Source organism: Idiotropiscis lumnitzeri, chromosome 6 (genome assembly GCF_059441095.1).
Source record: "Idiotropiscis lumnitzeri isolate Australia: NSW breed Sydney's pygmy pipehorse chromosome 6, RoL_Ilum_1.0, whole genome shotgun sequence".
NCBI lineage: Eukaryota > Metazoa > Chordata > Actinopteri > Syngnathiformes > Syngnathidae > Idiotropiscis > Idiotropiscis lumnitzeri.
Genome location: NC_142396.1, coordinates 21811713 through 21836764, shown reverse-complemented (window position 1 = coordinate 21836764; position 25052 = coordinate 21811713). Strand labels below are relative to the sequence as shown.

Genomic DNA, 25052 nt, shown 5'->3' with positions numbered 1-25052 from the left:
AGGAGCCACTTCCTGCCGCTCAATGCAACCTTCAAATGAAACAACAGGGGACACAATTACCAAAGCAAACGTGGCATTTTTAGTAAATAACATCTATTGTCATTTTACCACTATGGAGAAAGGTACCTACGTACTTCCAATATTACCATGAACGTAGGATCAGGAGAGTTACACTGCCACTAAAATTATAATGAATTGTATGAACATTTTATCGGAAATAATAACATAAGCATGTAATTTTCCCCATAAACTGTTGACCAATATTGCCTCCTCAACTCCGTAATTGTATTTCAGTACTTTGGTGCAAGTTAAGGGTTGCTCTCCATTAACACCATTAATTCCTTTATTGGATGGTCAAATATAGATGGCTATGTTAAACGTTGCCCTTTTTTTTGCTTAACCAACTCAGGCTTATTTGAACTTTATATAAAGAAGAGAAGCGGCTTGGATAATGGATGAATGATTAATGATACAGATAATGTGAATATAAATAGTACAAGACATTTCAACTTCCATCAAGTCTCATTTCCGTGTATTATTATTATTTATTTTGAGCGTGTGACACACATTAAAGACACATTAGTTACAGTTTTCTACATGGCCACATGACCATGTCTTCATGTGTAATGGCAATATGACAACATTCTTAGTCATTTTAGAGCATTTTGACATTTTCAAGACCACCAGAATATTGTGATCAATGATTACGCAGTATATACACAATACAACCAAATAAAAGCATAGCAAATATACTTTCACCAGAAAGAAGTATGATTCTGCCTTTTTTCATTTCTTTCTAATCAGCAGTAGAAAAAGAAGGCACGTTGTACAAAATGCAGCGGTTTCTCCTAGTGGACTCAACAAACAGTGCTGCCGTCATATTTAAAATGGGGCATATACGTCACCTGCTGGTGCTTGTGCAAAAGTAAAGTTGTTTCTGAGTTTGAAATTCACAGAGTAGTAGTATAAGTTGTATCACTCATCGCCATTGAAAAAAACGGATTAGATAGTATACATATACAGTATACTTGTCAATGGCAGAAAATTAATTTTAATAATCAATATATACATAATATATAGGTTTAACCACTCACACACTTACAAAAGCTTATTGCTGCCATACCAGGAAATTAAAAACGTTTTTTATTGTGCAACGAGAGAGATATGTGCTGTGGTGAATTTCACGTTATACCCTAATAAGCTCCACATCATAGCATCATTTTTCATTGTGTAATGTGATTAATTTTAGCTTAAGTTTCATGCTTTAAAGTGATAAATTTAAATGTGATATTTCGTGTTTTTGAGAGAGTTAAGTTCCACGTTTTAACAGGACATTTGAAGTTGGACATTTATATTTTGTCATTTTACTTTAAATTTAAGTTAACTTCATGATAAACAGAACGGTCTTTTTGGGAGGGGAACGGAAGACAAGAAGTTTGTATTTTTAAAATGGACGGACTAAGCACCGATGGAAGTGGGTTTTCATTTGCCCCTTTAATCGACTCTTAACGGGTCAAATATCACGAGTGTAGAATTCAAGTATTTGCAGCCGGAGTAGAATCAATCTTATAATGCTGTTGCGTGTACTGGCCGTTAAACTCAAAGTGAGCGAGAGCGACTGGAAGAACTTTTTGTTTTTTGGAGTTGGGGCGGACAGATGTAATGCATGCATACATGAAAAGGACGAAGACAGACGTGGACAGAGGTTGATTATTTTCTAACCAGCCTTCTGATTGGCAAAGGCTGAAGGACTCCCAGAATGCTTTGCATCACTTGATACAGGTTTTGTGTTTTATTTCTTTTTGGCATATGAATGGCATGAGCGATACATGCTTTGTGTTAATTGTATTTCTTTGTTCCTTGTGTTGGTTTATTCATTGCTTTCTAGTATGCTGTTCAGTTGATGTTGGGTGATAGTTTTGAATTAAAACCATGACTGTATGGCTGGGGTGGGCAAACTTTTTGATAGGTGGGCCACAACGGCTTCTAAAATATGACAGAGGGTTCGGACTAGGGGCAGATGGATAGAGTGTTTTGGTAAACTCACCTTATCAGAGAAAAAAAATACATTCAATTTTACATGAAAATGGCCAAAAGCATTACAAAACAACATCTGTGTTTGACACACCAGAGTATTTAGAACATAAAACATTAACAAGGTTTATTCATTTAATCTTTTTCAAATTTGGCGGGCCGGGTTAAAACGTTTAATGCATGTGGCCCCCGGGGCCATAGTTTGCCCACACCTGCTGTAAGGAGTGTGGTGACTAGTGACATCCCTCCCCCAAAATTGTGTGATGATGTACTGACAATGTGTCTGACCCACTGCTGTTTGAGTTATCACAAAAGCTGCCCTAGCACTGTCGGGACTGTTAATGACATGTGACTAACTCAATTTCACCTTTGTGAAGCTGTCTTTCTCGAAACATGCCATTGTTTTAGCGCTGAGGCATGTCTTGATGTATCTGCGCCCTATAATATTGTGCGCCCTTTGTGAGTGTTTAATACAGAAAAGGCACTCACAACTGAGACTGTGGCCTCTAATGCGGTGCGTCCTATGGAAAATAGGGTATTGAACTTTTTCAAGTGTGACAACAAAATGTTCTCAAGCATACCTTTTCATGACAAAAAAATGCTGTAATATTAGCAGTCTTGTTAGAGCAGTGTTCAGGGTGGTTAGCATGGCTGCCTCGCAGCAACAAGATTCTGGGTCAGAATACAAGCAAGCTTTCGCATGTTGCAATGTTACGTATGCTGTATTCTACAGAAGTCATTTGATTGACAGGCAACTGGTATGTTTACTTGTCATTGTTGTGAATGAAGGATGACCATCAAATTTCCTTGGATGCGCTAATCATCATGTTTAGGAGTCACATAATATAATCATTGACACCGCTGTCTTCATTTTCCCGATTATCATTGTGATTCTTGTCATCTTCAACATGAGTCTCATATGATTGAGGGTGTTCTTCCTCATGGCGGTCCAGAGCTGTCCTCCACAGTGATGATCAGCATTTCCCAAACTATGTTGAGACAAGGCACCTAGTCATAATTGATGGAAGAATGTTAGCACATCACCAAGTAAGAATGTTTAAAGAATTAATAAAAAAGGAATGTGAGCCTGGGGCCACATGCAACCCAATTTGATCTCAAATGGGTCCCACGGACGAGAATACTTTTGGCCTGATAATCTACAAATAATGACAATTAAAAAACATTCCCATTGTTTTGGTGCAAATAAAAAAGTACAATATTTACACTTTGTACATTTATTAATTAATAATTAATTAATGATCTTGTTGCAAATCTTGTTTCAAAATTATTAAAGCGATCTGAAATTCCATAACAAGAATGACAAAAAAATTCAGCAATATTTGGAAAGATGAATTATGGATGTAACAAACGTAAATATGGCAGCATGTCGGTTGGAAAATTCTTGAGATAATGTTGAGCGCCTCTGAGAAGTGAAACACCGCCTCCTGCTGTCAACTATGTGTGAGTGACCTATGTAGACGCTAATGGTTCGTGATCGCAGAGCAAAGCACCCCTTCAAATCCGAACCCCTTAAACTGTCCATTTTTGTGTTACAATTAGAAAGACACTCAAGAGAAAATGATTAATTTTATTCTTGTTCAAACATGATGGCATTGTCAACTTCAATGTTGAAAATTAATTGTTTGTCAGTTGTTACACTGGAATCTGATTACAGTTTAAGAAGAGACTGATTCTATTTTGCTTTTTTAATTTTTTTTTTTCCCGCCCTGTTTTTTACATTTGAAAAGAACTGTTGGTAATCACAAATTTGATTCTTACATTCGAGCATGATGTATTTGGTGTTCAATTACTCTCAGTATTTTTATCCATAAGCCCCAATGCGGCCCAGATTAAGCTCAGTGGTCAGCCGGCGGTCTGTGCTACCAAACGGGAGGCGCATGTTTGATGGACACGCCAACAGCTAAAAACACCACTGCATGGTGAAGGGTTGTGTGCCTGTCAGCCCCTTCGAAACCACTGGATTATACAGAAAGCTTGTGCAAAGAGGAAGGATCAAAGACTCCTCTTTCTGTATTCTCCCATCTCGTAAAACATTACAGGAGAATATTATGGCAAAAGTGGGTGCACAAAGTAATAACATCAGCTGCTAATAACTGTGGTACAAGTGATTTGATGTAAAATAATGATTTATTAATGTGGGATTTTTTTTCCCCCCCAATGAAGAAATGCACTTGAATTAATGGTTTGATTTTCATCTGTTTTGTTTTTATTTTAGACCTGTTATATTTGCAAAATAAAATAATTTACTTGAAGCTAAAAAAGGTATCATAACTAAGGGTGCCAATAATTATAAAAGGCGCTGCATTTATCTTATCTTATATTGCCCAGCCAAGTGGTAAGTGGTTATTTATGCAAAAGCAAGCATGTGCTTCTTTAAATAGAATATGTAAACTTCAGGTTTTATCTGTAGATCAATAAAGAGACAGCATTTGAAATAAAATTTATATAATAATTTCAGGAATTGGTGGCATCAACTAACCTGGTATTACGTGATCACACGTATTCCAAGGGGTACTTTGCTATGTTTCCCTCTGCTGGACATCCTTGTTACCACCTGCAAAAATCAAGCTGTTATTAACCACCCACCTTACTGAGGATTGACGATCGCACTCACTCACCAGGCAGGACGTCTGCCTCTGCGTCAGTATACACGCAGCTGGGCGGATCTGCCTGTTGCTGCAGTGACGTCCCGTTAAAACGCTCCCGTTGTCTTTTCCTGTAAATAAAAATGCCGACGGCCGTCGACAGCACCATGGCAGCAACGACCACGATGGCGGCCACGATGATGCTGGTGTGATTCACAGGCTTCACTGAAAAATCAAGTATAGAGTTACGTAAGTAAGTAAGCGCCCCTCAACAATGGTATATTGACTTAGAACTGGGTGCGGCCAGCCGATATCAATGGTTAGAAAGCGACATAAATTTTCTTTCTTTTAATTGCATTCTTCTCCATCTTCTCATATTCGCATTCTGATGCATGTACATCCGGAAGTATGTCATCACTGTTGGCGGAAAAACCCGTATGTCCAAATATGATCAATTCTAAATTTTTCAGGGGTCAGAATTATTAGTCTGTGCCCACTTTGTGTGGTATTTTCACACAGAACTGCAAACTATTGTATACATTTCAATATATTTACATTTTGTCAAGAACATTACTGTGGCACAATTATTGCTGTACTGGGATGAAAAAAATCCTCATGTGATTCGGGTACCTCTCATTATAAAAAAAAAAAAAAAATACAAAAAAATGTTTTTCTGCCTCGTGTACTTGCTTATTTACATGCACAGGACAGCAACAATTGTTCATGTTATGCATGAGAGTAATACGCCGCCAATTCTGTAAGAAGTCGAACTTCAACTTAACCTTATGGAATAATAAATTGAAAACCAATGCCAAAGGTACACTTTTATTCTGAAGTTGCACCCAGCAGCGAGTCATGGCGTAAGGGCTTGTTTGGGGCCATTTGTCGACAAAACCTTTGGCTACTGACTTTGGCTACAACAAAAGCACGTCCTGAAATAATATTAAATTCCCAATTAAGGGTGCTAAAAAACACTTAATTACACTGACGCTGTATTGTACAGCGCATGATGCTGGTGTTTAGAGGCAGCGCAAGCTGGAGCAGCCTAATTCGCCACCTGGACAAGAGGAGCGGCCAATTAAAGGTAAATATTTCTCCCAGATAAACTGGAAAGTCACCACAAAACATTGAATACCGACGGTAGAAGTATGTGCCCATAGTGTGAAGCTCGTACGAGTGTGTGTATGTAGAGTATTTGAGCAATGAAACTTGCTGCCGTATACTGTATGGTTTGTACACTAACGAAACTTATGTTAGCAAGCTAACCTGGCTCCCCTGGTGTTCCCGGTATAATTTGACCAGTGCACATTTCATTCCATTCTATTGTCGTATGGTGTTTCACAAGGTTACTTCTGGTGATTTCAGTCTGGAGGAAATCCAGACCTGGATGGCGCTAGATTTCTTGAAGATCAAAGAAAAGAAAACACGAGTCATGGTGTTTGGTCCCAGTGGCCCTTGTATCTCTCATACTGCTGACTATGCCCCCTTGCTCTATCTCTAAAGCCAACAATCTCGAGCTTGGGTCTTTAACTGGACAGGGAGTCAGCCAATCTTCCATCAAGCATCTCCAGTTGGTCAAAATGCTGTTGCTCGCCTCTTGACTGCTACCCGTAAGAGGGCGCAAATAACTCCTATGAAAGTTGAAATGTAAGTTTTGGTTCTCTGCTTATTTTGGAGAAATGAGCATGATTCCACTGTTGCCAATTTTATCTGTTTGCGATGCATAATCCTTAACAGTCCATCAGAAAGTATTTGCTATTGGGTGGAAACCTTGTATGCCTACTTTTAAGTAAAATGGACTAAAACCTTTTTGAGTTTTGGTCTAATAAATTTACAAAAACTAGACGAATGTTTTTTGGGCGTGTCCGCCGACTAAAACGTTTTTTTAGTTTTTGTCAATTAAAACTCGACTAAAACCATCACAAAAAAGAATAACTAAATCTGACGAAAACTAATAAGCATTTTCGTCCAAATGACTAAGACTAAATATAAAATGCCTGCCAAAAACAACACTGGAGTGAAGCAAATCTTTTTGTGTCAGTCCTTGATTCTTTATAATGATCTAGTAAGAAGTAAATCTTATTTGCTGCAGGGGTGACTATAACGGACTTGTACTGTGTTGACACTGGAGGGACTTGAAGCTCCGCATCAAGTTTAGCCACGTCGGCTGGTCAGACTTAGCTCTCAGGAAGCTGGTGCAGCGCAAAATAGCATGCATCAAGCATTCCCAATACAAACAGCGGAAATCAGAAAGGTTGATTCCATAACAAAATACGGACAACGCAACATTTCGCAGCTCTGTTTACCCAACATCAACCACTTCAAAGTGTTGAAAATCGTTTTAACTCTAAAATTCTATTAAAGGGGAACTCAAATTAGAATTGTCTGTGAAATATGCCTCCAAGATTCCAAACACGGTATTCTGGATGATATTACATTTGTGTAAAAAGAATTAAGCGTTTAATCCACCCAATTTAGGTGGCTGATATTTTATCCAGCAATGCTGTCTGTTGTGGCTGGAAAATGACTTCAAAGAGCCCCCGGGCTAGCACTGCAAACATTGTGACTTAGGGGTTGTCTGTGTTTGGTCATTTCCTCTTACCATAATTTGTTTTGATCGTAGCAGGGTCCAGCGTGGTGATGATCTTCTCAGGTAGTCCTGAGAGCCTGAAGACGCAAGCGTACCGGTGCCAGTCGGTGGTCGGCACGGCGACCACATCCAGGCGGACGCTGAGTTGGAAGGTTCCATCATGGTTGCGGAGTAGCTCGCCGTGCACAACATCCTCATGAAGTTGCTCGCTGTCGCGCGTCCAGAACATGTCCACTTTGTCAGGGTAGAATCCCGTGGCGTGACACGTGACCGGCGCCGACGGACGTGTCTGTAGCAGAGACACCAGGGGCCGCTCTGAGGAGGTTAGACATAATCAAGTCATTGATTTGGTTTTGCATCGAAGCTGTAACATAAGGGCACACCGAGCAATGTGGCAAAACTCCACTCAACACTCGCGTAGTGTGTGCGGGGGTCTTCAACAAGATTTCACTGGTTTGTGGCATTTAAAAATTTTAATCCAAATTTTGGCAGATCTTGTCAACTGGATCTGTTAGGTTACAAATTTGTAGGGGGTGCAACAAAGCTATTAACCACACATTAATCACAAAACATAAAATAATATTTTGCAAGTCGTGATATGTTCAAAGTAGGGGTGGGCGATAATGGCAAAATATCATCACAATTTTTTGCAAATAAAATCACAACCACAATTTTATCACAATTATTTTTTTACATTGATTTTAGACACATTTACACATTTTCAACATATCTAAAATGTATATAAAACCCTAAAATTGAAAAAAAAAACATTTTATAGCCAACTAAGGTTTTTGAACAGGGTTCAATTCTAATTAAATGTGCAGTAAACGTGAACATAAAAGCTAATAAGAACGTCACCATGAAAACGGGTCCAGTACTTTGAACAGTCTTCAAAGCCATAATTTTCTTTCCACTGTTTTTGTCTTGCTTTGTCTTGATTATTTTTCCACAGTAACTTTGGGCTTTCTTGTGACTTGAGGGTTACAACTTGAGACTTACTTGCAACTTGCACATTTGTGATTTATTCTCACCTTTGTTAATTCCGACAGCAATACATGATTTGGGTAAATCTTAAATTCCCTCAAAATAAAGATGAAAGTCTCCAATTAAAGCACACCTTGGTCGTTTAAGTAAAAATCCTGTGTGGTGGTGTTTATAATCCAAAAGATGTGTGACTGAAAGTGTGTGTTCATCGTCCTTGAATGATATCATAAAAGACTTGATGATTTGAGCCTCATTAAGGAGAGTAATTATAAGATCACATATTTAGTCATTTGAACTTTTATTAATAAGACTAATTCTAAGATCAGTGTATTCCAGCCTGTGGAATCCAAGAAAAAACTCTTGCTAAACAGGGTTCGCAGTTAACCGCTTCCCGATTGCCCGGAGCAAGTGAAATTTGGCCACAGGCAAGGTAAAATTATGGGCAACTTACCCGACCGGGCAAGCATTTTTTAAAGCAGCCAAATATCTTTAATTTCAACGAAAACTGTGGTGTGATCTGTTTGTAGTCACTGTATGGTGATGGTTTAACCCAGACACCCCCTTATGTTGTGGTATGGTCCATTGGCCTTATCAGGGGCAATGGGCGGGCGCTACGGGTATCAGTTAGTTCAGTGAATGTCGAGTTAAAGTGAACGTCAATAAACCCCGCAGTATTGGAACTCGCTGTAGTTGCATCCTCATTTGAAGTTTGAAAAACACAACAAAAACTTACGATATTTCGGCCGAAAATTGACAGCCGGAAGTTTTCTTACCTTCTGCGCATCTTTCTGCGCATGTTTACAAGTGGCGACGAGTTCGTTCAAATCCGAACATTTCGGATTCCTCTGACATGACTAAAATAGCTCGAATATTTTTAAGTAGACAATTCAGTTGTGAGTAAGGAAGGGAGTAATATTTGATTATTGGCTGTTAATTCATTAGCTCCATGATGTGACCTGACATAGTGTCAGTGACTGTGTTCTGTTTATGCTATGAAACTTATGGAGGCAGCACCACAGGCACTGGTCTTAAAGGAATACACAAATTACCCACACTCATAATTTACTCATGTGATTACTCAATTAATAGGCTCTCCTGGATTTAAAATTGATAATCTGGATTGCTGTAATATCATTTTCCCAATTTAACATGCAGATTTGTTAATTATTAAAACTACAATTAACATTTTCAATAACTGCACAAGATGATACATGCTGTTGTGAGCAGGGTTTCATGGTTGATGATGAAAACAAGATTAATTTACGCTTATCAGATTATATGTTTATTTACATTTGTGGCACACATTTTACAACCATAAACATTTTATTCTTAGTCTAGCTTTCACAGGACCAGTTCTACCTGCCAGCTGCCAGCTCCTTACGGACATATGCTTCATTGACTGTTTCTTAATGCCTGCAACGTCTGCAACATAGAACTCATGAAGGAATAACATAATCCTGGGTCAGCAGACACCTAATTAATGTGTTAATACATGATACATTTTTATATAAGCAACCCTTATGATTGTAACATATTTTTAATTCTATCTAGGCAGGAACTGTCCGAACAAAAAATTCATGCAATTTGTAATTAGACATTTTGTCATAAATAAAATCACTCAGGGCAAGGTAATTTAATCTTCGGGCAAGAGAAAAAAAATTGTCACTTGCCCAAGTTGGGCAAGTAATTTGGCCACTCGGGCAAGGCAAATTTTAGTGGCACTTGCCCTATGGGCAAACAGTTTTTAAAGTTAACTTCGAATCCTGGCTAAACCACCAAAGAAAAATAATAAGTATGCATACTGAAATAATGTCTTAGTTTAGTACTCACTCCATGTGAAATTTCAGCTTGTATAGTTGAACACAAAGCTTATGTATTTGCTGGGTAGCATGACTTATATAAAATGCTTACATTGTGATAAACTTTTCAGTCATCTCGTCCAGCTCTACACAAAACACATTCATCTATTTTCTGATTTTTTTTTTAACCTAGAAGGATAACATCCACTAATTTGCTGTACAAAGGACTCACGTATTTTCTGCAGGACACGCTTCCCAAATTCCAGCGTGTTATTGAGGCGCTGATGACATTCAACAAGCAGGCGGTGCTGCATGAACTCCAGCCAGCCCTTGTTTTGGTTCCACTTGCGGCCAGTGAGCTCCAACTGAGGCTGGAGCCAGATCCACCGCTGATGCTCCATGTCCAAAACCAGTGTGTCCTCGCCGTCGTAGCTGTGATGGTTGAAGCCCAACTTCGAGCCACTCTCATCGTCGTACTCGCAGCCGTGCAGCACCTGGAACACGTGGACGCCTGGCAAACCAGGCGTTGGGATGCAGCATTAGCTCAGAACTTCCATGATTAGCGTTATTCTTAGTTTCACCAGATGGCTTTTTGAGTTCAGCTTTATAATTTTTTCAGGCGCTTCTCAACATGTACAGTACCTAGCTTCTGGCTTCCCAAAACATTGAAACGCACAAGTTCTTCTCATGCCACCATATTAAGGATTGCTTTAATTGTGCAAGGATCAACATTAAGGAGATATCCACAGTCTACCTTAAATCAAGGGACCGCTAATGCACCTTTTGCTGAAGTTTTATTTTCCTCGATGGTGACGTTAGAAAATGGGCATATACCAGCTGGAGCATAAACAATTCCGGAGTTCAGATTTTATAGCTCGGTTTTTGTCATTCCATGATTATTTTAGGTTGAATATCCATCGTATATTGGAGTGTTTGTTTTAGTCTGGACTATAAAACACACCTGATTTAAAGCCGTAAATTTAGCCATGAAAATTAATAAGTAGACATATTGGGAGCATTGCTTTATTAAACGCGACTTTGCACATTCTAACATGGGATATTTGTATATAAAGACGTCCCACAGTAGGGTCTTTAAAAAGTTTCAATTACCTTTAGCACCAGTAAAACGGGTTCCACAATAGCCTCCCAGAAAAGTCAATGATCACTGCATCCGGTATTGCACATGATACGTGTAATGCTATGTGTAATGACGTCGTATGTCGTTTATGCACTTGAAAATTCCAGTGTCCTACCAGACATAGTCTCAGACGGGAAAACTTGTTTTAAACTACGTGTAACTTGTTTTTATGAAGCTGTTGCTTTAATAAAATTGTTATAACAACCACAACTATTATGCTAAACAGACGAATTAACTCAAATTGATAGGGGTGTGCCGATCAGGGTTTCAAGCTGTTAATACCGATATTGAGCATCCATTAGTGAGATTGGCTGAAACCAATACTGATCACATGCGTTTGGTGTAAAAAGTTTAAATTTAGACTAAAATTTCTAACCCTCCATAATTCATAATCAAGACATTGCGTCAAATTGACAGAAAATGCCCCAAAAAAACTATGATTACGTTCCTATTTTGGTCCGCAACAAGTATGAAAATGTGGATCATGATTTTCCCCCAAGTAAAAGCAACTTTTTGCAAATGTCCTATACAAATTAAACACAAATGTAATCATGAGTCATAAGTGGATACTTGTATTCCAATTAGAATGAAACCAAATTACCAAATGCAATGAAAATACTCCATATCACACATCACAGGGTAAATCAGAAAGGAATTTCATTTGGGTTCAAAGGAGTGACATATTACTGTTCCCAATCCTGGTGGGTTAACACTCAAGTATGAAATTAATACTTTGATTATTAATTTCATGATGTATTAGTATAATAATATGTTTTAAAAGGAAACAAAGAAGATTGCTTCAAGAAATATTTAAGACAAGTTATTTTAGTTATAGTTAGTTATTTAGCAAGTTTGGAACTCTGAACACTGAGTGGCACTCACATGAAGATGTACATAGCTTGAATGTCTGCTACAAGTGCAGACCCCAGACACTGACCCCCACCCACTGTGAAACTCTTTGCAGTGATCGAAGGTTTGCCACTGCGCTGAGTGGAGTGCAATGATGCGAGATGTTAATGCAAGTCCAGCTAAATGCTAGCTGCTGGCAACGACGTTCCCATTGAAGGCAAAGATGTGCATTGACAATAAGCCATAGACTGCTCAATTCTCAAACGATTTTCATGAGGCTGAATTTTTGCCAATGCCAAAACTTTTGCTCTCAATCCAGACCATACATCCTTGATGTTTTAGGTTTTGGCATGCCATAAATAGGGTGTGTTCAGAAATACGCGCCAAGCATGCAATGGATCACTCTGACCGTTGAGATACTCAGTGCGTTGCCGTTCAGATTTTAAGTATGCACCAAAAAGTGCTGGTGCATGCACTCCAACTGAGGACATGGTGCGCCAGTGCATCAGGCAGCCAACAAAAGGTTACAGCGAGGAGGCCGACTCTACAACCGAGTGTGGCCGCATTGGAATGTATCAGTCCAGCTCTCATTTCGAATTGGACGGTGTGTTGTAGGTTGAAAAACTGGAGCCAATCTTTATCCAAATAAATGAGCACGTCTCCTCATTCCCACTTCAATTTCTGTAAATATCCCTACGGGTGCGTCCTCACCGTGATCAGCAAAGAAGTAATGTGCGGGTGTGTGTATCCTACCAGTCTCATCTATGTACTTCTGCTCACGTCCACATTTCCACATTCTCATATAAATCAGTCATGGAGAGGTGAATCCTTTAGATATGTTGTAATGGTCATAGGTAGGCATGTCCTCATTAATTTTGGCGCCAAGTGATTATTTTTGGACTATAAGCAATCAAAGTACAATGACTTTTCCACTGGCGAGTTTGTAATCAATCCCTTCAGTGACTCAGAGCGAAACATGGAGAGAGCGGAGGGGGCCGTGGCCATATTGCTCATTAAAAGCAGGCGTTTTTCAAGTCGTCACTTATTACCCAATTTCTCCAAAATGTATACATTAAAAAGGAAAATAACTAATTTCAGTTTCCTGATTGAAAACATAAAAAGAGCTTGTTAGTGAAAAATGGGCTGATTTGGGTCTTTACTTCATTTAAATAAGACATTTAACACATCACCTGTGGGCTATAAGTGTATCTTAAATGGTCAAGTGGCAAGAGAGAGTGCAATACACCACTGGCTTGTGTAATATTAAAAGTTTGTTTACGTTTCACTGAGAATAGTGTTAACATGCATATTTGTTATTTGAAGATGCATGATTATCGTTGTCAAACAGTTTACCCCCCCCAAAAAAATATATAAATAAATACCGTATTTTCGCACCCATAAGGCGCACTTTAAAGTCCTGAAAGCCGTCCAAAAAAGCCAGGGCGCCTTTTGAGGTGGAGCGCCCACTGTGTGCACCAAGTGCGCCGCTGGGCTGACGGCGAACATTAACTGCCTGCACACCGCTTATATAGAGAGAGAAGGCGGGCGTGGCTAACGACAGCAGGGGGGCGTGAGAGGGGAATCGATGGGTGTGGACAACAGGCGGACGTGAGAGGGGAGACAACACAACACAAAGGCACGCCCCCAGTGCAAAGCAGCCCGATGCCCCTATATATACCAGGTGCAACACGTTGCTTAGGCAATTGATCAGTAAAAATGGCATCACTGAAGAGACATTCCTACGAAGCACAGTTTAAGCTACAAGCTGAGTTTTCGTGGATGCAAGGCAAGATGGCCCGTGTTGGAAGACCAGCTCGAGCAATGGATTGCTTCTCAGAGAACAGCTGGGAGAAGCGTATCTACAATCACCATTCGACAGAGGGCAGTAATGTTTGCTGGCGAATTGAACATCGAACACTTCCAAGGAGGGGCGTCTTGGTGTTTTCGTTTTATGAAACGGCGCCATCTATCCATCCGGGCAAAGACGACCGTCGCGCAGCAACTCCCAGAGGATTACAAGGAGAAGATGGTCGCCTTCCGCTCTTACTGCAGCGACAAGATTGCCGACAAACGTATCCAGCCCAGCCACATCACCAACATGGACGAGGTGCCGCTGACTTTCGACATCCCGGTGAACCGCACTGTGGAGAAGAAGGGGCTCAGCACGGTAGCAATCCGCACAACGGGGCACGAGAAGTCGGCTTTTACTGTTGTGCTAGCTTGCCATGCTAACGGACAAAAATTGCCACCTATTGTGATTTTTAAGCGGAAGACGCTGCCTAAAGAGAAGTTTCCTGCCGGCGTGAAGTGAAATATGGTTTATTAATGTTGTTTTACCACATAAATGCTGCATAATAACCATTTTATACCTATATACACGCGTTAGTAGATGTCTGTGTCTATGTGTTATGAGAATTTGCACAGGCTACATCTATGTGTTATGAGAATTTGCACAGGTTGTATCTACGTGTTATGAGAACGGGAATAATTGGAAAGAATTCGTACAGGGCCTAAGCACCAGGAATGTCTGACTCATGTGAAAAGGTACAGTCGATAACGAAAAGGGAGTGAGGATTGGCAGAGGCCAAAGTTGTGCGAAGGGCCATGCGAACCATCAAAGCGCACTCGAACGGGAGGGGATGGGGTGCGATATTGGCTATAAGAATGTGACGAAGGCAAAACGTAAGTGGAGTCAGCTGAGGGTTCTACGCGCGGACGCCCAGCATCGTATTTTTTGCTCGCATTACTGAGGACGCCGGGGCTCTCCGTCCTTCCAGCACACGGTAATGAGATTTATGTATTGCATGTAATCTATGAGCTGAAATACAATTGTTGCTTGCTTGCTTGTACACTTTATACTGTGGGTTAAATAAAATGTGCCGCTTGTTTAACGCAGTGAAGTGTTTGTTGTCCATGTAAGTCGCCGACGATCCGCGATCCTGAAGTTAATAATAAGTCATAGCAATTGATCATGAGTTGTGACTATTATATTATTTGATACTGTAATTGATTATAAGCAGTGTCTACTCAAGGGCTCACGCTTGTCTGATTGGATATAACAGACAACTTAACCCATTGTAGCCTGGCGATTGGGTATCAGTCTCGCTACTAGTCACTCTTATTGATGCTGTAATTGATCATAAGCAGTATCAGAATTGTTTCAAAACACGGCGTTATCATCAAGGCCAATCAAAAGGGCTGGATGGACGAGGACAAAATGAGAGAGTGGCTGAGTGAGGTGTACGTAAAGAGACCCGGTGGTTTTTTCCACGCGTCACCGTCGCTGTTGGTCTGTGACTCCATGCGTGCCCATCTGACACCCGCTGTGAAAAGTCAAGTCACGCATATGAACTCAGAGCTTGCCATCATCCCGGGAGGCTTGACAAAGGAACTCCAACCACTCGACATTAGTATAAACAGAGCGTTCAAAGTGAAGTTGCGTGCTGCGTGGGGGCGATGGATGGCGGAGGGCGAACACAGCTTCACAAAGGCTGGGAGACAGAGAAGAGCAAGTTATGCCACAATTTGCGAGTGGATTGTAGCTGCTTGGACGAACGTGTCTGCTAGCTCTATTGTAAGAGCTTTTGCGAAAGCCGGCATTACATCCGGGGAGCCGCTCAGCAGCGACACAGAATCGGACAATGACGAGAGGGAACCTGGCGTGTTTGAGGGAGAATTTGCCCAACTATTTGTATCTGATACGGAAGACGATGATTTTGAAGGATTTGTGGATGACTGATCAATATTAATGTGAGTACCTTGTTAAATAAAATACAACCAAACTCAGTTTTGCTCCTGTTGCCTTTTTCAAAACAGCTAGCCACGCTAGCCATGCTATCTTCTGTTTTAGTGTGCATGCATGTAAACTAAAGTATTGTATGGTAGGCTGGGAGGCGGAATTTTGCTAGGCCTACACTCTTATGCTATTCAGTTGATTTGGGGTGATAGTTTTAGTTTTGATGTAACACCGTGACCGCACATCGTTTGTTGATTAGTGACTTGCTCACACCGGCATTGTGTCGGCATCCCATCTGAGGGGCTCCGTCGCAGCGAGACGGCAACGCAGCGAGACGGCGACGCAGCGAGATGGCGAGGCAGACTGATAATGACTCTCGTGTTTAATGGCGAAGTGTCCAGCTGTTTATCTTGGATACAGAAGACAAGGACTTGGTGCATTTTTGGATGAGGACAACTTCAGCACGTTGTTAAAAGCTAAAATAAAGTACCACTGAACTCCCGCTGCCATTTTAAAAACACGCTAGCGCGACTGAGCAGCCAGCGAGACTGCTCGGTTGCTCGGTTCTGTTAGCGCCCAATGAGACGGCGCGTTCTATCTATGTAACAAATACAGAAATAGCACCCTCCACTGGTACTGCGCCCTTTGACTCGGCGCGTCTTTTGGGTGCGAAAATACGGTAAATAAACTAAACTGGTGATTGTGTGCACGCTTTCGGAGAGGTCCAATTACAAGGATAATCGATTCTGAAAAGATTTGTTTGTGACAGCCTTAGGGCAAACACTCACCAAACGTTCTCCAGACATACATTGTATTGTTTTGTTTCTTCTCGCATGAAAAGCAGAGGCGAATTTCTGGTGAATGTCTGCGAACATCTAAGAATATTTGGGTAACGTTTGCGACTGAACAAATCCTGACAAGAATGTGATATTCCTACCTTGGCAAAAATTCTCAAACATTAGCCCCTTATTGGAATAGGGGTTTTAGTGCATTTGATCAGCAAGCTTTATTATTCAGCTTTTTGCTTAGCATCCATAGCTATGTTCATTGGTTAGCTTCCTCAGCAAGCTTCATTTATCAACTTGCATAACTACCTTTGGGCGCATTCAGAAATGCACTCGAGTGCCCGGGCCTGTGTGTGTGTGCTCGGAGAAGTAGAGTGCGCTCCGCTCGCAGGAATTTAAGAGCGCTTGTTGGAAACCAATCAGGAGCTTGTGCTGAAACTCCCATCTGTGGCACTTGACGCACTGGTGCACAGTGTCAACCACTCAGAGCGCCGAGTGTTGTTTTAGTGAACTCCGAATTTGCAAATGGAAAATTAATTCAACGCGCTGAATTTCTGAATGGTCAGAGTGAACCAGTGCGCGATCCGAGCATATTTCCGATTGTCCCCCAAGACAGCTTCATCGGTTAGATTTCACATTTAACCTAGAATACTAAAGGAAGTGCCTGTTAGTCAGTTGCAAAGACGTTCGCCAAACATCAACAAACGTTTTAATGGTTGTAAACATTTTTTCCTGTCACCATCAAATTTTGAACATGTTCCAAATTTCTTTGCGACATCAAAAATTGCTGGCAAAGACGTTCCCGAAGGTTCGCGAACTTGAACAAACGAAAAATCAACATTCTCCAGGTGCTCACACGCTGACACGTAAAACTTAGTCGCTCAGTGAGATACAGCTTTAGGGAGGCGGGGACAGAGGGTTCACCTACCGTGTGATTGATTGAATCTATCCCTAAGTATTCCCATGTTGATGTTCCCAAAGTGTTCCTGTCCTTGCCAGAAGTCTGTCTGCTTTTTCCAGTATTCAGGTTCCTGAAGGAGGAAGGCATCCATCCAGGACTGTTTGGCCACGGCCACCTTGGTGCGGCTGTCATAATATTCAGTCACCACGCCGTCCACCACCACAACCGCCATCATGGACGGAAGACGTGGGATATTGTGCATCACCGTGTACACGTGCCACAGAGAGTGGAGGGCTACAAAGAATAAAAAGCATTTGTTAGCGTTGCAAAAATTCATAAATTTTTTGACAACTAATTGATGAGCATGAGACGTGTTCTCTATTGCAGAACTGCTACTACTAAACGTGGAAAGACATCAAGCATCAGCATCTCCGTGTTAGCCTGTGTCAAAAACAGGGGGGGACTATTCTTAAGATGATAAAACGCAATATTAGTAGGAGATTCTCTGTCATCCATGACCTAAAATCTCAAGTACAATTTAAAAGGACATCAAGAAACATGGCTATGTACAATTGAGCGTAATCAGTGTAGCTGTGGAAGTTGTCTCTACTGATGACGTCTCCGAAGGGAAGCATATTAAGATGAAAAATTATTGGGCCTAAAATTTTACCTTGGGGAACCCCCAATTTGATTTCATGGGGATTTAGAGGAACATGTATCCATAATTGCACAAACACAAATGTCCGTGAGATAGCAATAAAACTAGTTAAAAGCAGTAACTAAGTCTATTTAATAAAATGTGGTGATCTCCTGTATAGAAAGCAGCGCTAAGATTCAGTTGCACCAAGCCTGTTTTTTTTTTTAAGCTAGCATTGCACCTGATAATTTAAAATCCTTAAAACTACTCTGGTTCATCCTTAAAGCAGATTGATATTAGGGGTGGGACGATTTGTATATTGCCGGTGTCCACCAGCGGGTACGAGGGTTGCCGCCACGACAGGCACCGACCACCTGACGTCCACAGCTTTGATCGGCTGCCTCAACAATGAAGGCACTAGACATGGTCCACTCAGACTCAATGTCCCCCACATCAACTGGTACGTGGGCAAAGTTCTACCGGAGGTGGGAGTTGAAATTCTTCCTGGCAGGAGATTCTCATAATACGTTTGGGTCGGGTGGGTCGCAACGGCATCTTTCCCCACCATCGGAGCCAACTCACCACCAGGTGGTGATCAGTTAACAGCTCTGCTCCTCTCTTCACCTGAGTGTCCAAAACGTGCGGCCATAAAGCCGATGACACAACTACAAAGTCGATCATCGAACTGCGGCCTAGGTTGTCCTGGTGCCCTGGGCACTTTTTAGGTGGAGAAAAATAAATAAAAAAATTATGGAAAATGTCTCTTGGAGGTTCATCATTTTGAAGGACTGGATTATGTTAATAGTATTAGCTTTAGCATTTACATAACAGAATGTCAATCATCAATATTAGCAGGTTCATACGTTGATCAAATAAAACTAGAAGTACTGTGCACAGTAATGACTGAGATTGTAGTTATTGTGTTAACTGATTATTATAGTATTATCATATGCTACCTAGTTTAAATGTGTTGAACTCTGTAGAATTTTCATTCGTACAGTCCACATTCGCAACGCACAACATAGTATTTTCATGACCTACACTCACATTTCCAGCGCACACATACTCTTGTCTAGACCATCCATCCATTATCTGTACCGCTTCCCCTCACAAGGGTCGCACGGGGTGCTGGAGCCTATCCCAGCTGTCTTCAGGCAGTAGGCGGGGTACACCCTGAACTGGTTTCCAGCCAATCGCAGGGCACACAAAGACAAACATCCATCCGCATTCACACTCATACCTGGGGGCAATTTAGAGTGTCCAATTAACCTGCCATGCATGTTCTTGGAATGTGGGAGGAAACCGGAGTACCCGGAAAAAACCCACGCAGGCACGGACGGGGAGAACATGCAAACTCCACACAGGAAGGCCGGAGCTGGAATCAAACACGCGACCTCTGCTGTGTCTCACTGTGAGGCCATCGTGCTACCCAGTCGTCCAGCGTACCGCTTACTACTTCTTTCTTCTCAATTATTTGCAGTTACGTTCCTGCCTAGCAAGAAGAAACCAATTTGCACCCCCTCCCACCACTCACTCTACGCCAGAACTATAAATAATAGCATTTTCGCAAAACAAACCTACACCGTACACGATAATACTAGCTGCGCACAATGGGCAAAGAGAGTGGCACTGTCAACTACGCTTCCCCAGGTGGCCTCACCCCACTATTTGAGGAGCACTGCTCGAAACACAACAAATATGATAAAGCACATTGACCACATAGACCGTAGCGATACAAACACAAGGAAATGGTCACTGTAGGGGTCACAAGGACGCCATTGCAAAAACACATTGTAAAAGACATGACAATTTGAGATCGACGCACACACACAATTACACACAGACAAGATTGCAGGAGAATGCCAGCCTTGGAATGCCAGCCATGGAAATCAACCTTCCAGGAGATAATGTCCGAAATATAACCAGTTGGGGTTCGAGTGCACATTTTTGCTCTCGTCTGCTTCAGCCTGTGTAAGTGGAGAAGAGATCAGCACACTGTATTTTTTATTTTGCGGAGGCAATCACATGAGGTCATGTTTAATGTCAATAAATCCAAACTACTGCGCAGAAAGCTTTTATACTTTCACAGGTTGAAGTGAACAAGAGTTGTAAATGTTAATTTGCATCTTGGTGGCGATCGGTCGCCGTTTTAGAAAACAGAACTGACAATTCAAAAAAAGATTACCTTGCTTGTCGTTTTGGGGGGGGGGCATTTTATTACTGGTGTCATTTTCAGATGCAAACCTATTGTAACGTCCAGGTTAAGGGATTTCTATGATCTCGACAACAATAATAACAACTTAGGACCGACTTGGGAGCGCCGGTGTCGTGCCAAAGTACTTACCCCTGCCAAAATCTGTATCCCCTGTCGCGGGAGCGCGCACGCATAGACTGAAGGCGGCGCGATGTTACTACGTTTGTTTTCATTGAAAGGCACGAAGAATGTATGATTTTGTGTGTTTGATTTGCTGTAATTTAAACCAGGGTTTCCATAAAAGTGGTAGTCTTCGTCGGTGTGGGTTTCAGCACACCATTCGCTACAATTTAACACGTAAAGTAAGCGTTTGACTCCTCCGAAATCGGGGGGAAATTCCCTGTATTTGCATTAGTTAGACCAAAGAAATTTTGCAATCAATGAAGCTACCATAAGGGAATTTCAGTGATCAAAACACGATGGAAAGGGGAGAGGATGAGTGATTCCAGCGAGATCAAATTAAGTGGCAAAATACAAATAGGTGGTATCCTGTTAGAGAACACGTAATTGTATTCCAATTGACTGATTTGTTTATTTTTTTATAACCACTGATAGCCGCGACAAGAGTAGCAAAAGAATAAAAAAATAAATAAAGTCACTCGCGTTCTGCGTCGGACTCGAGGTGCATTCACTGACCACTTAGGCAGTAGGATAGTTACCAGGGGGGACTGATTCTGGCAGCACCTCCCAGAATAGGTACCCCCCTCTAATCACAAAAATATTGACCCCAACCATCAAGTGACTTATTCTGTGTACTTATTGGATCATTTTGAGTATGTGTGGCAAGTTTGAGCAGGATCGCTCTTTTCTAAGCAAAGTTACCAGGGGGGACCTATCCTGGCAGCCCCTGCCACAATAAGTACCCCACGTCTAATCACCTGCTTTGATAAATGCAGTAATCAAATTAATGCATATGCAAACAGTCACAAACACACATTTACATATTTATTTAAGTGCTAATACTATAACAAATAAATTTCACAAAGGAATAATACTGTATCATAGAACTTTACTTACTGTAATAGTGCAGTCCTTATGTAATATTTATGCTGTCCTCAGTAAATTTTGTCAGTTGTTTTATAATTGGAATTCTATTTCTATGTGTAATTTTGTTTATTGTTTGATCCTCAGTTACTTTGTGGCTTTTTGACTTTCTTTGCATGTAGGCTTAATATCATTACTGCGACACCTGGACCGAATTGAGTGTGTGGACACACTTGGACTGAAGAACTTCAGCCAGTTAAGTGTTGTAAACTGGCCAGATTTGCCAGTTGCAAATGAAGAAAGCACTCCTCGATTTCCTTCAAAAGTACAACAGGCAGACTGGATGGGAGGGTTGCTCAGGCTGTGACGTGTCGGAAGCTGTTGGATGACCATCTGATATGCCTCTCCTCACTAGGGTCGCAGGCATCCTGGAGGCTATTCTATTAAATTTACTTTACTTTATTTAATTAAATCACCCTCTAGTTTATTTTACCAGGAGGGCAGTACATGATACATGAATCGCACAAACCGACTGAGGATCAAACAATAAACAAAATTACACATAGAAATAGAATTCCAATTATAAAACAACTGACAAAATTTACTGAGGACAGCATAAATATTACATAAGGACTGCACTATTACAGTAAGTAAAGTTCTATGATACAGTATTATTCCTTTGTGAAATTTATTTGTTATAGTATTAGCACTTAAATAAATATGTAAATGTGTGTTTGTGACTGTTTGCATATGCATTAATTTGATTACTGCATTTATCAAAGCAGGTGATTAGACGTGGGGTACTTATTGTGGCAGGGGCTGCCAGAATAGGTCCCCCCTGGTAACTTTCCTTAGAAAAGAGCGATCCTGCTCAAACTTGCCACACATACTCAAAATGATCCAATAAGTACACAGAATAAGTCACTTGATGGTTGGGGTCAATATTTTTGTGATTAGAGGGGGGTACCTATTCTGGGAGGTGCTGCCAGAATCAGTCCCCCCTGGTAACTATCCTACTGCCTAAGTGGTCAGTGAATGCACCTCGAGTCCGACGCAGAACGCGAGTGACTTTATTTATTTTTTTATTCTTTTGCTACTCTTGTCGCGGCTATCAGTGGTTATAAAAAAATAAACAAATCAGTCAATTGGAATACAATTACGTGTTCTCTAACAGGATACCACCTATTTGTATTTTGCCACTTAATTTGATCTCGCTGGAATCACTCATCCTCTCCCCTTTCCATCGTGTTTTGATCACTGAAATTCCCTTATGGTAGCTTCATTGATTGCAAAATTTCTTTGGTCTAACTAATGCAAATACAGGGAATTTCCCCCCGATTTCGGAGGAGTCAAACGCTTACTTTACGTGTTAAATTGTAGCGAATGGTGTGCTGAAACCCACACCGACGAAGACTACCACTTTTATGGAAACCCTGGTTTAAATTACAGCAAATCAAACACACAAAATCATACATTCTTCGTGCCTTTCAATGAAAACAAACGTAGTAACATCGCGCCGCCTTCAGTCTATGCGTGCGCGCTCCCGCGACAGGGGATACAGATTTTGGCAGGGGTAAGTACTTTGGCACGACACCGGCCGTTTATTCAACAGTCCAACACAGTACAACACATTTTTTTCCCCGCACACCTCCGGCGTCACCACAAACCAGTCATAACAAACAGATATCAGAGCACATTAACCACTCTTAAGCTACTCTCACTCTTAAACTACACTATGATACAAGTGCCAATGTTAACGTCAGTGATGTAACAATATTATTGTTAGTTATGTTATGTTGCTTAGGGGCCGATTACAGTGACGGACGAGAGAAGGAGTAAGTGACGTTTTCCCTATGTCAACTGACTGAAGTAACGTACTGTACTGCAAAAGTTAAGAAGTTAATAAAAGTGAAGTAAGCAAGTCAATGCTTTAATCGTCCACTCTGTATGAGAAACAGAACAGAGTGAAACAAGTGAAGTGTCCCTTTAAATTGCCTATCCCGGGATTTAGGTGAAAAAGGATGACACGGTGTGGCGAGCCCTAACCCGACAAATCGAAAGAAGAAAAAAAAACTGAATATTAACGGGTGGTTGCGTTTGTGGGGTAATGTTACGCCCAGTTTGCTCATTTCACGACTGAAAAACCTTGCACAGTCCATGTGTGCCCAGTGTGGGGTTATAACGGATCTAACAAACAACACTTTTTGGGATGGGTTCATGACCTTACCGGCGGAAGCGACGTGACTCCATGTGAGAATGAATAAAGCCAATTTGTTCATGTTGCGAGATCACAACACGGCTAAAGTGATTAAGTAAATTCCATCGACTCAATAAACCTATTGAAGATACAAACGTGTATAGACAAACTGACAACGGTACCACGCGAGAGCGCATGCGCAGGTTTACAACTATAGTACGGCAACATTATTAGAACAAACCAGGTACCATGCGGTACGCGTTCATAAATAAATAACATATGAGGAATCAGCGGTGAACCGCCAACGCCTTCTCTGCTGGCCTAACAAAATAAAAAAAGAATCATGATCATATTTTTTACATTTATGTCATATTATATCCGAGTATTATTTTTTTTTATGTTTGAGTTTTTATCCAATCAGAATTCAGCTAGCTCGTGTTGCCAGGCAGTTATCCCAATACGAGCTATGCGGAATCAACACACTGGTAAATCGTAACTGGCGACCGTTTGAAAATCTAAAATATACTCTTGCTTTTTTTCAACCACAATGACTGAAAGAGGGAAACGTGTGGATTTAACTGCAGATACACTTGTGAGGCCATTTTCTAGACGGATCTTTCAAGAGAAGCTAGGTCATCCAGCACTCGAGTGTGTAAGTCTTTCTGTATATTATTTCTCCAGCTGCAGTGTCATAAATTATGGCAATATGAGGGGGATTTATTCAAATCGGACTAAGTACTCAAGGCCTCCGTGTGAAATGCACGACCCTCGGTCCCCCTCCGGCCTCAAGCCTCCGGCCTTATTCATAAAAATTGTAGGCCCTGACCCCGTTCCACCCCAACCCTTTTTTTTTAATTGTCACCTGCCACGCCCTGCCCAAAAAATGGCCTGCCGGCTGGGCCGCAGGGCCAGGCGGTTCTGCCCTTGGGACGGACTGCCCAGCTGCGGTCACGAGTATGAGCTGCATAAAAGAGAGCACCGAACGCACGCTGTCATGTTGCGGTCTTATTATACCACACAATGCTGCCAACACAACATGAGGCAGAGAGCTACAACATGGTGTCAGAAGTTTGGCTGCCGTGACATGGACGACGGCGCAAGTAAAGGCCTCTAAACACTAATCCGACGTCGGACCGAAGAACACACCGTAAAAGCCGACGGAGACGGCACCTACTCCAGACCTTCTGCACATGCGTGAGAAGGGGTACCCCTTCCTGCCACTGGCAATAGCTCACTCTGAACAAGGCCATTGAAATGTGGAGGTCAGCAAAGGTGCCCAGGTCGCAAATCCAGGCAATACAAGTGGCACCTGTCGTCCAAGATACTTGAGTTGGAGCGTTGGGAAAAGCACCTGGACACGCACGACCAGTGCAAAGCAGAAACAAAACCAACAACAAGCAAATCATCTGTACAAAGTGTGGCAACAAACAGATGGCTCTACAATGAGCTGCTTTTGGAGCAACATGTCATAAGTGTGGAAAAAAGATAATCACTTTTCAAAGGTGTGCCAAACTAACACAAAGAGAGCCAATGCTTACAAGAAAACGAAGAATATGAA

General features: G+C 41.4%; 1 protein-coding gene across 2 annotated transcripts; it reads right to left on the bottom strand.

Annotated features, from left to right (window-relative positions):
- Window positions 1–515: 515 nt before the first annotated feature.
- On the bottom strand, window positions 516–23692 carry LOC148335892 (major histocompatibility complex class I-related protein 1-like). 2 transcript variants are annotated; one of them, XM_088297957.1, is made up of 7 exons: window positions 23525–23692; window positions 17450–17716; window positions 10246–10524; window positions 7243–7545; window positions 4674–4865; window positions 4535–4609; window positions 516–3042 (listed from the first exon to the last, which is right to left on the bottom strand). In XM_088297957.1, the coding sequence occupies exons 1-6, from the start codon at window positions 23574–23576 to the stop codon at window positions 4575–4577; spliced, it is 1128 nt and encodes a 375-aa protein (XP_088154083.1). In that variant the 5' UTR covers window positions 23577–23692; the 3' UTR covers window positions 516–3042; window positions 4535–4574. The 2 variants fall into 2 exon arrangements, with proteins under 2 accessions (XP_088154083.1, XP_088154084.1); XM_088297958.1 differs by lacking the exon at window positions 23525–23692 and adding an exon at window positions 20404–20585.
- Between the last annotated feature and the right edge of the window lie 1360 nt (window positions 23693–25052).

Coding starts and splice junctions, on each gene's coding strand:
- LOC148335892 (XM_088297957.1), bottom strand. CDS start 23,576: ATGAACAAATTGGCTTTATTCATTCTCACATGGAGTCACGTCGCTTCC. Junction 4,866..7,242: donor TACGATCAAAACAAATTATG/GTAAGAGGAAAT, acceptor TTGATTTTTCAG/TGAAGCCTGTGAATCACACC. Junction 4,610..4,673: donor AGAGGCAGACGTCCTGCCTG/GTGAGTGAGTGC, acceptor TGATTTTTGCAG/GTGGTAACAAGGATGTCCAG.